The 16019-nt window shown below is 38.8% G+C and overlaps 1 protein-coding gene across 1 annotated transcript; it reads left to right on the plus strand.

The window, feature by feature from the left end:
* The first annotated feature begins 3096 nt into the window (after window positions 1–3096).
* Window positions 3097–15083, plus strand: adad2 (adenosine deaminase domain containing 2). The gene is made up of 11 exons (XM_055226784.1): window positions 3097–3164; window positions 4120–4268; window positions 4729–4855; window positions 6136–6271; window positions 8265–8393; window positions 8477–8627; window positions 9870–10040; window positions 10226–10431; window positions 10804–11035; window positions 13858–13990; window positions 14063–15083. Exons 2-11 carry the CDS (start codon window positions 4126–4128, stop codon window positions 14171–14173), a joined length of 1539 nt encoding a protein of 512 aa, XP_055082759.1. The 5' UTR covers window positions 3097–3164; window positions 4120–4125; the 3' UTR covers window positions 14174–15083.
* Window positions 15084–16019: the final 936 nt, after the last annotated feature.

The following is a 16019-nucleotide window of genomic DNA, read 5'->3' on the forward strand; positions in this document are numbered from 1 at the left end:
TTCGTTCTTGAATTGTATTTTATTAATCGGTGATATTCTCAGGATTCGGCATCGCTGCGTTGTCATTTTGGTACAAATGTTTTAGCGTGATGTGCAGCTATCCATCGGAGCTGCTGACTCTTTGTTGTGATTGTGACATTTACGCCGACGTCAGCTTCCATTGGGCACCACAGTTTTCTAACGTGGACTTGTTTTTGATAAATATTGCGCTTTAAAATTTGCAAATTATAACTTGATGATCCAAGGGCGTCATAGATTATAACTACACAGCAGACACAAGCACATCACAGCACGTGTTTTGTTTCTGCACACATCTCACACCCTCACATGGTCGAACATATGTTAAGGAGAATTGTCATCCGCCGCCACATTTCACAGTTTTCCTTGTGCATTTTCCAAGTAAAAAAAAAAAAAAAAAAAGCTGTGACAGTGCATTAGAAACATGTAGTCCCTGGATGCAGAAGACCTAATCAAACAGAGCCTTGAGTAAGTGCGCCTGTATCCGAGCGCGGAGCATGTGGGTGTGAATGAAAACTGCGTAGGAGCCGAAGAGACAGGGACGAGGAATAAAAATAAACAACTAAAGAGAAAAAGGAACGAGGGAATAGACGTGTTTTATGTGAAGATGGCACCTAGGAGGGTTTCCAATGAGGTCTTGTGCCATCTCTGGGGATAGGACAGTAACTATGCACAACTCAAGTGGAATTCACGCAACTGAACTTTCTGTCACTAACTAAAGCTTAATGAGCCTAGACCACAATGATTGGCATGATGGATGTTCTTGTTCTCTCCTCTGTTCAGTCAAATTAAGCCTTAAAAGGTGAAGAAGAACGAGAAGAATTTGGATATATACTATTATTGCACTACAAGTATACATAGATCATCATTTTACAGTATTGCAATATTGATTTGTAACGGTTAAATTAAAAGAAACAGAAACAGTTCCATTGACTTTATGTTCAAAACTGCAAAACCGACTAGACCCTGCCTCTTCATAGTGGCATTTCACTGTAGCTACTAGAAGATTTGAACCTTACATGTATGACTAGGAGTGTTTTTTTTTTTAATCATTGCAAGTACAAAGCAAATGGCGGCGATATGGGGGAGGTGATAACTACAATTTACTGAGTACCGAAGCCCATGGAGGACAAACGTGTGTCTCCTTTAATAAGATTGTTGTCTACAGTTGACTGGGTGAAGAGTAGTGAGTAGTGGTTGTAGTATCAACTTGAAGCCCAGCCATATAGTAAAAATAATTGCAATGCTTGTCAAAAAATCTCAATTAGATTTTGTTTTTACAAAATTGTGACATCCTTAAAAGCTTTTTTTATTAGGAGTAGTAACTGCAGTATGCTCATTAAAAAAAGTAGTGGTGCTGTCAACCATAAATTTGACACTCTGCACGTAGCTTTTTGCAGTACTTTGAGTTCTATTTGAAATTCACAACAGACTCGGATAAACATAGAGCTTAAAGTACAAAGTGTTAAACATTATCATAATGTTATTAATTATTTCCAATATAATTAGATGATTAGAAGATTTACACTCTATTTGGGTAATGGTGTATTTTCAAATAGTAATGTTGGATACTTCTTAAACCTCTTTTAAAGCAATGAATTCACTTTTTATAGTCTGCATGCACACTGCTGTCTCTGCTGGCAGAGTGGCTGTAAGAGAGCTCACTAAACAGGAGCAATCCATCAGCAACCTCTTGCTCATAAGCAGAAGAGGCGGCAGAGCTAAAGCTCGGCATAGGATACTTAACAGAAGAAGCTATACCTACGATGTATGGCTATACGAGAATCACAATGATCTTCTGCATACACGGCATACTTCAGCCACCAGGGGAGGCAGGGGTCCCACTTAATGGTTTTAATTCAAGACTTATATCTGTGTCTGCTCCTAGTGTTTATACATTATGTTTGCTGTATTTGTGCACAGCACAGCACATTTAAAATTCATAGAAATCAGAGGACCCCTTGCTATCTATTTGCTTATTTACTGCAGCTATACATAAAACATGACAGAAGCCCGCCTTTCATTTCTCTAGTATCCAAAACATTCAATTTATATGCACACACCACTGAATCATCAAACTGTTGTCAGAAAAAAAACATTACGCACAACGGAGCTAAGCAAAACTGTAACAACAAATGCAAGATTGATAAGTCGCAAAAAGTTTTTTTTTTTTTTCATTGTGTGCATGTATTTTCTGATAACTAATGAGAGACACTACAAAGCTTTGAAGAAAAATATATATTCATTATTTCTGTGAATTGTTCCAATATTGCCTGAATATGACATGCATTTGACCATTGCATTCACACATGTCTTGGCTGGGTACATTTTAGTCATGATGTAGACCTGGTTTGGTCCTATAGTCCTGGTTTAGTCTAGTTCTGCTTTAGGTCCAGGTGCAGTCAAGTCCCAGTTTTGAGGTGGTGTGTGTGCAGGTGTATGGGGCATGTGTGAGTGTAGATAATGTGTACAGGTACCACCATGCCCCTGCATGCTATAATATGATATTATATGCTATTATACCTGTGTGGAGGATATGATATTATAGATGGTGGTGCAGGAGGCAGAGTACAGACCATGAGCAGGGGTCGAGGTTGATCATTTGGCTCGGTCACTTCTTGTAAGTGAAAAGGTGTGGAGTAAACACAATCTTCTTCTGCATCCAGCAAACTGTAAAACATGTGAATATCGTAGATCAATTGCACAGAATAATATCCAGGATAGAAAATATAGCCACATGCCAAAATGAAATAAAATGGAAAAACAAGTAAGAGTAAAATGTTTACGGTTACAGGTAAAAAATTGCTTACGTATTAGTATCTTTTTGGCAGCCAGAGACCCTCTTGAGGAAAAGACGTGTTTCCCAGAGCAGTGTTTTCTGTCAATGTAAAAAATACCAGCTGTATATTTATTTCTATGACAGGAGCCAATGTGAGCGCTCATGTAACTACAAACTAATCACAGAGAGAAACGACCAACGTTCAGCCTGGTCTAAAACGGTTCAAACTGAGAAAAGATGAGTGTTTACCCTTTCATTTGCATGTTCTAAATAAAACGGTGCACTACAACAATCATTACGTCCACGTGCACGACGCAGACGCAGACGCAACTGACGCAAACCCCGCCCTCATCCAAACTGACGCAAGGTGAGCCGCAGCTAAATAAAGTAAATATGTAAAGTGTAACGCGTCATTTAGTTAATTTCAGTCCAAGTTGAATGATAAAAACAACCATCGCCACTGCTTTATTTGCTTTATTGTGTGTGGAGTTTGTAACTAGCTACAAACACGTGCTAAAAGGCTAATGCTAAAACTAGCATCTCCAAACTAGCATCTAGCATCTAATCTGTGGGTTATTATTGTTATTATTAGTGCTGAATGTGTCGGTAAATAAAATGATCGAGTGTTATAAGTGGTTGCACACCTAGTTTGACCGTAAATGAGAAAGTTAAGAAGCTTAAAAACGTGTGATGCTGAAACGTGGATAAGGATGCTAATGTTGGTGAAGCTAGGCCTATAGAGGTAAACACATCCCATTCATTTAACTCTTTATTAAAACAGACATTACAAAAGAAAAAAAGAAAAGAAAAACGTGTTGTTAGAAATAGCCACACAAAATCTAATTGTTTTGTCTGATTAAATTTACTGTGATAATAATGTTGTTCTGATGTTATTGTATATATTTACCTCTTTCTTTTTAACTTTATGCATGCCCTTATTTGTATTTATAATAGCTATATTTCTACTTTTTTATATTATTATTCTTCAGTGTTTTATTTTGCACATTATCACTGAAGAAAGTTCCTAGTTTGTGAAGTTGTGTTCACTTACAAAGGCAATAAAAGTCTTCTGATTCTGATGATCTAACTGGATTACATATACCACTGCTTTGGTATAACAAGCTTTATGAAATTATACTTTCAGAAGCAAAAAGTCATGGTGTTGTGTTGTAAACAACCAGATAAAAGAGTACAGTGAGATTTACATTTTGTTATACATACAACTGAAAGAACAGATTTTTAGCTCTTACAATTATGCTGTGACCTGTATGATGAATAATGTTTCATCAAATTATCACTATTTTTTCATACCGTTTCTGAAGGAGAGGATGCTTGGAAAAGGGAGGTTGAAGCGTACCATCGGCAAAGGGGCCCCCATTTACAGACATGTCACAGACTGTGAACCCGTGCCCCAGTCCAGGAAGCAGATTCAGCTGGACAACACTGGCTCCAGAGAGGCTGTGGTGCGAAGGTAACGGCAAAGGACGAATTGCACAGTTCAATACTCAGTTGTTGTTAATTGACAACCTGTACACATACTTGACTCACCTAAATGCAGTGTTTTTCTTAGTGTGTTTTTAAAACCTTTCATGAATGTGCTGGGTAGGCTTCTAGAAACTATGAGAGATATACTGTACAATGAATAATATCGTAATGTTGAGCAAAGCTAGAATATCAACTGAGGTCTATAATTTAAAACAAGGTCCAAAGTTATATGATTATATAAATTAAAAAGAACGATGACATTCTTCTTGTTTTTGTGCAAAATTGAACCTCAACATGGACTGGATTAACATACTATAGTTTGTTGTCATCAGTATAGTCAAAAACTATAGAGATATGCCTTTTTGTCTATGCACATTGTACTATATACTCAGATGCAGGTATATACAACAATATTGAATTAATTACTCTACTCTATGTGTTTTTAGGAAAGACTCGTTTGTTCAGTCACATTACTATGGTACTGAAAGCAATTTGAAAAAGAGTCTGTCTGTTTCACCATCCAGCAGCCCTGAAGTTTCTGAAAGGTCTGCACTCCCAAAACATATTTTTGAGGTAAGTCACTTTATTCAACTTCATTTATTGTTTTTGACTTGGGTCTCTGTTACCCATCTGAAAACACAACTTATATTCTCAATGTTTTATTATTAACAGTAGTTGTAGAGTGGTTGTCTGCAAAGATTTCTGATTGTAGGAAAATCTTATGTCATAGCAAGATGAATAAAGATAAAGTTAGAACCCTCATACGGCGAGTTACGATTGATTATTAATAGTTGTATAAAGATTGAGTCGTTTTACCAACAGTGCACAAAAGCACAAGGCTTACCATTTCAAATTCCTTAAGTCTTATAGTGTTACATCCAAAAACTGCACTGTGATCGATACTATTGAGTACCTAGTTTCCATATTAGTTTTAGTATTGATTAGTATCTGATGTGCATTTTTTGGCTATCCACATAGCATCGCACTAATGTACTATAAAAGATGAAATTGCTGCCGTTTTATACAAACTTTCACTCTCAGCAGCTAAATTAAAATTAAACACATGCATGCAGCTCAGTTTGGCATTAGAGATGCAGCTCAGACAACCCCCAATTACACGGTAAAAAATGACAGGTGTAAACTCAGGCTCTGACATTGAGTCTCTGATAATTACCAGCACACTGTCTGACTGGCAACACCACAGAGCTTGGCTTTATTAGTCAGTTAACTGGAGGACTTCAAAACCATCTGTATTCACCACTGCGTCACCACACATCACCGTGGCGTTCAAATCTGACACACATGGCTCTGTCTGTTCGTCCCATTGATTTCCCGTCAGCCAGTTAATATTTACCATCAAATCAATCATCTCTCTTTTTTTGTAAACAAGGAAAAAACAAGCTTACTACTTGAAGGTTGTCCGTTTGTGGATATTTACTTTGTTCAGTGGATGGATGGAGTGATTTTGGAGGGATTGTTGGGTGATCTAGTAACATTGGTTTGCAAGATCCTGGCTCACAATGCTCCAGACAGGTTTCTGAGGATCAGTGATTGAAGCAAGGGTCAAATCGAAAGGGCCTTTCCAAATATTATCTTTGTTTGGAATTTGAATGTTCTTCCAAAAAAGTATCTGTTTTCTTCATCATGCACAATGGCGTCATTCTCCAGTCTCCAGTTAGGTCCTCCTAGCTCAAGATCTGGAGATGGCAGATATGGGGTTGCACTGCTGAGTCTATCTCTTGCTACTGATTATCATATAACAAAAAGAGCCAGGATGTTCTCTGTTTATGGCTCATATTTGTTGGCTTTGTATACGATATTTTTTGTTTTGTTGTTTTCTTTGTTTTTTTCAGGAGGAAAACTCAGATGACAGCAATGATGTTCTGTTCAGTACATCTCCACCCAGAAGTGTGCTTGATGTTGAAAAATACAGCCTCGACTCAAGGATGGAACTCAAGAAAACTGTCAAAGAGACTGTCAAGACCGAAGGTACACGCCCAAGTGTATTTGATTATCTCTCTACTACAATAGTCCAGAATAGTGGTTCTCAAACTGTAGTACAACTTTTACAACATGTCTGACTGGAGACTTGCAGTTGAGTCAAATGTAGAGCTTATTTTATTCCTGTCCAATATCCTATCTATTTCTGGTTTGGTCTAAAAGTTTTCTGAATCCCTTTGTGTTCATAGGGTTTTTAGTTCTGTTTGTAAACTGGGTGTATGTAAAATTATTTTCAGTCAAATGGAAATTACATTTGAGATCGATATACTGTTCTTTGTCAAACAGAATGTCTCACTCCCATAGCTTCTCATTTATTTATTTGGTATTTTCTTTTAAACTATTTTTGTATTCTCTCAAATGTTGATGCTCTGACAGAGTATAAGGGTCACATTGAAATATAAATTATGCGGGGTCTATGAGAACAATGTAATAACATTAAAGTCATTAAAGTCAAAGCCAGAAAAAGTCGAAATTTTACGAGAATAAAGTCGTAATATTTTGAAATTAAAGTCATAGCCAAAAAAGACATAATTTTACCAAAAATCAAGTTGATCTAATGATTTAGGGGCCGATGCCAAAAGCAAACACAGAATGCAAAAGACTGGTGCTTGGATGAGTTAAGGCTTAAATAAATGCCCATAGAAGAGGTCAAACTTTGAAATGCTGACATTTTGCACATCCCATATGTGTGTAAGTTATTAGACACATCGCCACCGCAGTTTAGCTACCACCACCCCGCTCTTACGCATCAATCACAACCTGTTGAATGAAGTAGGCCACATTTTCTTCCTGTGGAGTGAAGTGACCGGACTCTGGCCTGGAAAAGACTGCTTGGCACTCCCTTGGACTCACTGGGGAGGACACAGGCTGTGGGGCTGCTCTGAGCCGCAAACAGGTGGAGGAGTCTTAGTGTGATCTTCATCCATATTCTGCTCCGCATAGCTTAGCTTCTCTTCCATTAGAGAAGCTAAGCGTGGGCACTTTGCGTACAATCACTTCTCAAAGATGTGCTCATTGGGAGCATTTTTTCATCGTTATGGGCTTCTGGAGCCTTGTCAGCCCCGGTTTTACACACCGATTATAATGTAGCCTAATCCCTATTGCCACTGTGCTGTCCTGTTTGTCTCCAAATGTCCAATACACAGAGCTGAAAGTGGTTTTCGTCCCAGATCCCAAATTCTTTGTGGAATCGACCACAGCACACTCGCTGTTCCCCAGTGAGGGTTTGGAGTGTGTCCATGGATGTTCCAGGTAGACTGCGTAAACATGAGCTGCGACTACCTGATTGCGCATTGCTCTGTAAGCTCATAAACAAGTGTAGAAAGCTCAAAACCAAGGAAAAAAAATTGTTGAAAATCACACCAAAACATCTACACCTATATTTATTATTTGACTGTGGATGGGAACACAGTTGGTGTTCTGCCCAGGAGAGCTCAGATGTGTGCAGAGGAGCATGGGGGTCATTTCTGGGGAAATGATTCAACAATTGTTAAAGTTTAAAAGGCCAGAAATAAAAAGTTCTACATCCATCGTATGTAGGTTTTTATTTAAATTGTGGTGGCAAATAGCTCTTCTGCATTTTGACATTGATGTCACCCCCTAAATCTGGATAAAATGATATCGTTACTTTAACCTTGACTTTATTCTAATAAACGATTTTCATAAAATTACGGCTTTAATGTCGAAATGTTATTACCTCTCGTAGTGTCCCCTAATTTTTTTGTGATCCTTATACTCTGTCGTACTTTCTCGCCTGAACATTGATTTTAGTCTTTTTCAACTTGATTATCTACTACTTTTTGTTACACAACCACCAACAGCCATTTTGTGTTGGTTTGGTCTCGTCCTAATGTTATACTCTGTCTAGACGCTGATGTTCCTGCCATCAATTCTTTAGTTTAAAATCCCCTTAAAGGGCGTTTATGTTCCCCCTGATTACAACAAATTGCTGTTCTTGAGGTTTACTTTTCTTTCTTAACAGCTTGGCTCACTGACTGGCATAAGAATCACTTGGCGATTGTAAGTGGCGAGAAGTTTGACATGCTCCTCAAGATGTGTCCTGATTTTCAAGGTTGCAAAAACAACATGGCGGCTTTTGTCATGATAAAAGGTAAGATCAAACTTAAATAACACACTTTTCTGCACTGACAACCTGCTAACCTCAGCGTTTCTCTTCCCCTCTCTGTACATCAGAGGTGTTGGATACTGACGGTAAACCCTGTGACCTTTATAAAGTTGTGGCGTTGGGGGCAGGTTCCTCCAGCTGTCAGAAGTGGCTTTGCTACAATGGAACAATGGTCCATGACTGCCATGCTATTGTCATTGCCAGACGGGCCCTGCTCAGGTACTGATGCATGTTGCAAACATTTGCAAAGTTTGGAGCAGGGGTGAGTGATATTGACAAAAACTAGTATCACTATTTTTTATCAATTCAATGACATTCAGATGAGCATATGGTACATTTTAGAATTGAAACAATTAAAAAAATCTCACAATTCACTTTGATTCATGATGCAGACCTACAATTCAGTTCATCACACACCATCACAATTAAGCATGATGCATAAAATACAAAAATAACTCGTGTGATAATTTCAACTTTGGTGACAAAAACTGACAAGTCGAGTTGGGCGATATGTGGAAAAAGAATCATGATGTTTTTTCCCCATATTGATTCCCCATATTTCATTAGATTTTCTTGCAGACTTCAGGCATAAAGAGCAGGGTGTCAGGACCACTACAGTTTTTATTTCATGTTGTGGGGACAAGTAACTCTGGAGAAATTCACATATTTGTATATGTACAATATATTAAGCCTAAAAGCATGGGCATGTTACCACTATTGGCAGAAACATGTGTTATATCCATGCAGTAAAAATTAGGTCTCAAGTTTCACTCATAAATGATGAGAAAATAGTTGTTGGAGCTGCAGCTGGATCAGAGAGAGAGAGAGAGAGAGAGAAAGGGGGAGCAGGGTCAGAGGGCACTGCACACATGAGAGACAGAGACAGACAGAGGGAGAGACTGTTCTTTGGGAGCAGACTCACCTATTCTAGTCTAGTAGTTATTTCTTTGGTGTGATTACTTGATGACGACAGCATTGTTGAATGGTAAGGACCAGGTAAAGCAAAGTGACATTTTTGATGGCATCGCCTAACGTTAAAGAAATAAAATGTTTTTAAAATGAATTGCGCCTCGCTTGAAGATCATACAGTGCATATTGTTTTATATATATATTTATATATAGATATATATATTACACACACACCATTTCTTTTGTGCAGCTTTATAATAGTTTCTAGTTTTTATTATTGACTATATTCTTATTTTGCGTGTCTCAAAACACCAAACAGTTGAGATACCATCCTTGATACATCTCCCTCCTCTAGTCTATGATTTTAGTTGGGCCAAGTATCACTGAGGGAAGGACGAGGCACAAAGCATTAAATGCAGTTGTTGTATCCCTGTTGACTTACATTGCTCACAGTGGTCGTACTGTGCTGCAAGTACTGTATTTTCCTGATTGATGCAGTAAGGGCATCTGACATTTACAAAAAGAAACAAACAAAAAACTTGCCTGTTTTAGGTTCCTGTACAAACAACTGCTGCTCTTCTTTGACAAGCATTCATCGGTGAAGGAGCGTAGTATTTTTGAGGCCAGCGCAGAGAGGAACCAGCTTCAGCTCAAACCCAAAATCAGCTTCCACCTTTACTCCAACCAGTCACCGGAGGGCGCCATAAAAAACCTCTGCTTTGGGTACATACACTTGTTAAATTTTGCCTGTTAAATGACTGGGATTTAAGTTTCTTTTCATACTTAACTAATGTATCAAATTTGCAATGTTATATGCTTCACAAAAACATCAGAATGAGCCATTAGCAGTAGACATAGGAGAGACATAACATTTACTGAAATAGCTTTGTGTTCCTGTAATGGCCTAGACCTGCCAACTGGATGCCGGTGAAGCTGCAGTACCACTCTAAAGGAGCCCTGGTCCCTGTGGTGTACCTGGAGCCGAGCCACTGGGCCTCCAGAGTCTGCAGCATGTCCGCCAGTGACAAACTGTGTCGCTGGACTGTGATTGGGGTGCAGGGGGCGCTACTGAGCCACTTCATACAGCCCGTCTACATCACCAGCATGGTTCTAGGTAAGAGGGGTGTGAGGCACCCCACCTACACCTGTCTGACCGGTGCGATTTTGGTTTATTGCTGTTGAGCTAAGGAGCCACAAGAGTGTATATTATGTGATTAACATAATTTTTTGTGTGACAGTTCAATTTTTTTTATTTTAATAATTGAACAAAAATGATTTTTTATACCACTGTTTCTTTTCAAATTAAACTTACACTTGTTTTTGCATGTCACTAATACCATGTATTGTGCTATAAATTCATGTTATCTATGACTTCGAATGAGTAGGTCTACACTGTATAAAAATACAGTTACTTCTGTCCTCATCCTCAGAAGAGCCATATTCATTTAGTATCAGTTGCAAATACATGATCAATTTTATCGTCCAGGTGGGCAGAAATTGTCCAACAAGGAGGTGCCTGATATCACTAACAAGCGCCTGGGTGAGGGCTGGGAGGAGCTGCTGCCTCCACCTTTCAGGAAACACAACATCCACTTTATCTGCGGGGAACAAGTGGCTTCTGGGTCGTCCTCTGCAAACAGCCATCTCAGCCTCAACTGGAGCCTGGGGGACAGAGACATTGAGGTCCTGGACAGCAGCAATGGCCTCATCATCGAACGGTGAGGCTGCCCCTAACCCAACTTGAGCTCTTTAGTGGAAAGCCTTTGAGCTTCTTCATGCTCAAATGTTAAAATGGGGAAAAGTCTTGGATGAACACAGTTTAGGCAGTATGTTAATAAAAAATTAAATATGCAATGCTGAATATAGCCTCAGTTGAATAAAATGATTATCAGATATAAAATAGGCCTACTTAAAAGTAGTTTAATTATTTGTTATATTATTGTAAAACAATGTTTTAAGCTCCTCCACAGCACAGCAGCTTATACTGACTGTGTCTCACAGAGATTGTTATGTTTCATCCCTCTGTTTCTAAAGGCAGTGTAATTCCACCTGTCCCCCTCATCTTTCACTCCCCCCGCTCCACCTCCTCGGCCCTCACCTTGTCTTTCACGCAAACTCATTTTTAATTAATGATTTTATTTCTTTTTAATTTGACATTATGCTTTTAATCGAAACATGGCTTGACGAAAATGCAGGTAATGCATTTCTACTAGAATCTATCTAACTTCAAATTTTAATCTGAAACACAAGCAAACAAAAAAGGGTGGAGATGTGTGTTTTTTAGAGATAATTTACTTACTCACAGTTATCTTTTGGAGTGTTTTCATCTTGGATAACGTGTTTGACAGAAACGCTAAAGAGCTCAGTTCTGTCCTTAACCGTTGGTCTGACTCAACATGTCAGCGAGCCCACCCACAACAGAGGACTCACTCTGGATCTGCTCATCACAAAAGGAGTAAACAACTCTCATGTCCTATTTGCAACAGTAAACAGATTAACAAACCCTCCAGCTCCAGCTGTTAGATCTGATTTCCACATCTAAGTGCAATGAGTTTGCAGTATTCTTTAATGACAAGGTTAAAAATGGCATTAATTCCACAATGCAAACAACAACCACCTAGACACTTAGAGCTGACTCACTTTGCACCTGTAACTGACATGTCCAAGAGATTGTCACCAGTCTGAGTTCATCTACATGCTGCCTCCATGTGTTACCCACTAAATTTCTAAAGTCTGTTTCTAAACGGTTTGCTGTTACCACTCGCTCGCATAGTCAACATGTTACTTCAATCTGGAACATTTCCAAGAGCTTTGAAAACTATGGTCATCAAGCCTCTCCTAAAGAAGAGCACCCTTGATACTGCAATACTGAACAATTACATCTCGAAGTCTCAGTCTTGATCCTGTTAGATCTAAATGCTGCCTTTGACACTGTGGATCATGGGATCCTCTTACAGAGACTAGGGGACTGGGTGGGCATCTCTGGTATGGCACTAAACTAGTTCAAGTTTTATGTGAGACAGGCCTCTACTTTGACAATGTTTAAATCCAGGCTCAAAACGGTTCTGTTTAGCTGTGAATATGACTGATATTTTGCACTCTTCTCTTTTAATGTTCATTTTATGATTATTCTTTATGTTTTGATTTGTTTTTTTATTGTTTTAATGTCTTTCTTATTTTGTAATACACTTTGAATTACTCGGTGTACAAATTGTGCTATACAGATAAACTTGCCTTGCCTAAAAAAATGCAAGATACCTTCCCCCGGAGCACATGGTTTGGTTTCACTGTTAAGGAGGCATTATTTTAACTTCCACGAGGTATTAACTGCTAACATATTGCCTATTTAAATTACCATGTTACCTTATGTTGTTTTTGCCAAATATAAAATACATTTTAATACAAACATATACAATACAAACAATACAATTTTGTTACATGTTTTATAAGTTTCACTTTCTATTTTGATGCTCTGAATCTCCCTCCTTTTGCCCCCATGTTAAGTCATCCTTCAGAGCACTATTACAGCACAAACACAATCCGTAAGCATCCCACTAATGAAACTACTGCACATCGCATCAGGTTTGTCCAGTTGCTGTGTACAGTTCTGTAATATGTTTTTGTATATTTCTGGATAATTGTCCTGTGGGAGCATGGATAACACACCCTAGTTGGTTGAGCATTGCACAGAATCGTACAGCTAATAGTAAAGGGTGTTCGACTAGGGCCCAGGAGAGATTGCTAAAATACAAGATAGATGACAAACAGGCATGTTTTTGATAAGAGAACGTTATAACATGGTAGAAAGCTTAAAAAAAAACTATTTTGCATAATACCTCATCTTAATATTTTCAGCTGTTTTAGATCCTCCTCAGGACTCCCACTTCTGCATCTCCTCTGGTTCACCCCGCTTCACCCCAGTCCTGTCTGTCCCACATACAGTACAGTGTCCTGAGGCTGCTGCTGCCATCTCTGTGCCCGTGTCCAGCACAGATGCTCCTCACGCTGCAGGCTGTCGTGTCCTTGAGCCCAGATTACAGCCAAAAATAGACCCACTTGGCTCTCCTTCCCTGTCCTCCTCTCACCCTCTCTCCTCCTTTCTCACATTTCTCCTCTCTCTTCTTCTCCCTCTCTTTGTTCTTCCTTTCTCCAACTCTCCTCCTCCCCTCCTCTCTGTTTCTCCCCTCCTTTTCCTCTCAGTCATACTCCCCATCCTCTCTTTCTCCTCTCCTTTCTTCCACCCCTATCCTCCTCTCCCTTTCTTCCCTCCTCACCCCTCTCCCCTCTTTCTCTGTTCGCTCTGGGGGACAGTGTCAAGGAGTCAACACAACAACACACTATAAAAAGATAAACAAGTGTGGTTTATGAGGAGTCAAAGGGTATATATAGAAAGCCTAAATATACAACCATTTTGTCTCTTTGGATAATGTTGTCTTTGGTAGTCTTGTTGAAAAAGCAAACCAGGATATAAACTTGACAGAGCAATTAAAATACAGACTGATATAATACGTTTGATATTTACTGTTTTCCTCTTCCCTAGTTCCCCTTCTGTGAGTGGGCCCGGCTTCTCCAGCAGACTCTGTAAGAGAGCCCTCTACAAATACTTCCGCCAAGTTGCCGAACTCGGCGGCCATAACTATCTGCTGGACCTACCTACGTACCACAGCGCTAAGGTAGGTCTCAACACCCGCACTCTTAAGGTGGCTAAAAGCACTTGAAAATTATAACATTTCCTCATGTTAAAGGTAGATGCAGGACTGTATCAAGCTGCCAAAGAACTTGTCAATCAACAGTTTGTGAACAACCACGCTGGTCTCTGGGCGTCCAAAAAGCTAGTGGACTTATTTAGCCCGTAAAGAAAGGGGGCAGATTTAAAAAAAGTTTGAGTTTCTCTTAAGAGTGTTCCCTGTTGGCAGTTGCCCTCCTCTGTAATTTTTATTTAGTTTTATGCAAAATGTCAATGTTGTTTTGGTTTGGTGTGGGAGTTTGAGAAAAATAAAAATGGCCCACTGTTGTGCACCGCAGTGAAGTCGTCCCTGAATGAGCAGTGGGTGGAACACATCTGCACTGTCAAGGCAAATTCACAAAAATTTACTCGTCTGTAGCTAAAAGCTGCTTTACCAAAACCGCAATCCCAACAGATCTATGCATGCTTTTGAGTAGATGTACTAGTACTAATTCAACTCAAGGGAATGTATTAAAAAGATATTGCTTAACATTTATTTCTGCACATACTACTACTTTTTCTACTACTGCAAAGTTCTACTACTGCTACCTCCATCACTACACTGTTGCTTCTACTACTGCTACTTCTTCTATATTGCTTATTGTAATATGCTGCTACTATTACTGTAGTACTACTATTGCAAATATACTACTACTGTTAATGTACTGGTACTATTGTTAATATACTACCACCACATCTAATCCACTGCTCCTTAGGGCAGCAAGATTAATCACAATCAAATCAAGCTCACAATTTGATTAATATTTTTGTCAATTCTTTTGGGCATGTTTAAAAACAACAGATTCAAAGACATAAAAATGCAAATCTAATTGCAAAGCTCATCAGGCTTTTTTTCCAAATCACCCTACTGCTGTTAATTTCCTACTAGTACTTCTGTTAATATACTAATACAGCTAAAATAGAACATTAGTTCATGCCAGACATGTGACCTACACACAAACAGCTGCCATATTGGTTCTACTTCTAATGTCAACAAATGTCTCCAAAGAAAATATGCATAAACTGCTCAAATATCCGTCAGTTGTGGTGCAGATTTTTATACAATAAATGTGGCTTCTTTGCAGCGAAATATTCATTAAATGCTAATGAGTGATAAGCATTTGTGATTAGGATACCGGTCAAATGTAATTGACTCTAACACCTGAAACACGGCAGGTAAGTATTTGAAACTTTCCTTTGTGTGGTAATAGTGTAGCACAAAATTTGTGTTAAGGTGTCTGTCCGTTATAAGTCTGTGTAAAGTCCTAGAAAAGCCATTGAAAGCCTCTGTATCTGCACTGATTGCCTTCCGCGACATTAGTTGGCAAAAAACTACACGTTTCACACAAAACATTTCTAAATAATTTTTGTGTGTATAAAAAGCGAAAGTAGAAAGACTCACCACTCAACCACAATTTAATTCTATCATAAAAGTCTGACGTAGGTTGGCATAAATCAATTGTACTGTCTACATCTATTGCAATGTATTATGACAGAAACTCTGAAAATGCACACTTTTCAAGTTTTTAGCTACGTTCCTCGCAAACCAAAATTTGTATTGCACTATTTCCTTTTGAGAGGTGCCATGATGTGCTGTCTGCCTTCAGAATGGCTGAGTTTACTATCCACAGTGATGTAAATACCAATGGCACCTGTGAAAGAATACACACAGTGGATGTACCGGTACTTTTGTTGCGGTCTTGGAACAAAAGATCTGTTTAGCCTGGAAACGTACATCTATAGCATAGTATTATTTTTCAATTAGTGAAATACAAGTGCTGGACATCATGATTGCTCACCTGGCAGAGTATGTACCAGATGGCAGCAGCCTGGCTTTGTATTCAGGTGTGCTGTGTGTAATTCCCTTACTCCCTTCTCCCTCATTTCAGCTCTAGAAATATCTTCAAGGCACAAAACAGCAGTGGAAATACAGTTTACATATTAAGAAAACCATCATTTCAACACACAAATTCAAA

This window comes from Periophthalmus magnuspinnatus, chromosome 14, assembly GCF_009829125.3.
Source record: "Periophthalmus magnuspinnatus isolate fPerMag1 chromosome 14, fPerMag1.2.pri, whole genome shotgun sequence".
Taxonomy (NCBI): Eukaryota; Metazoa; Chordata; class Actinopteri; order Gobiiformes; family Gobiidae; genus Periophthalmus; species Periophthalmus magnuspinnatus.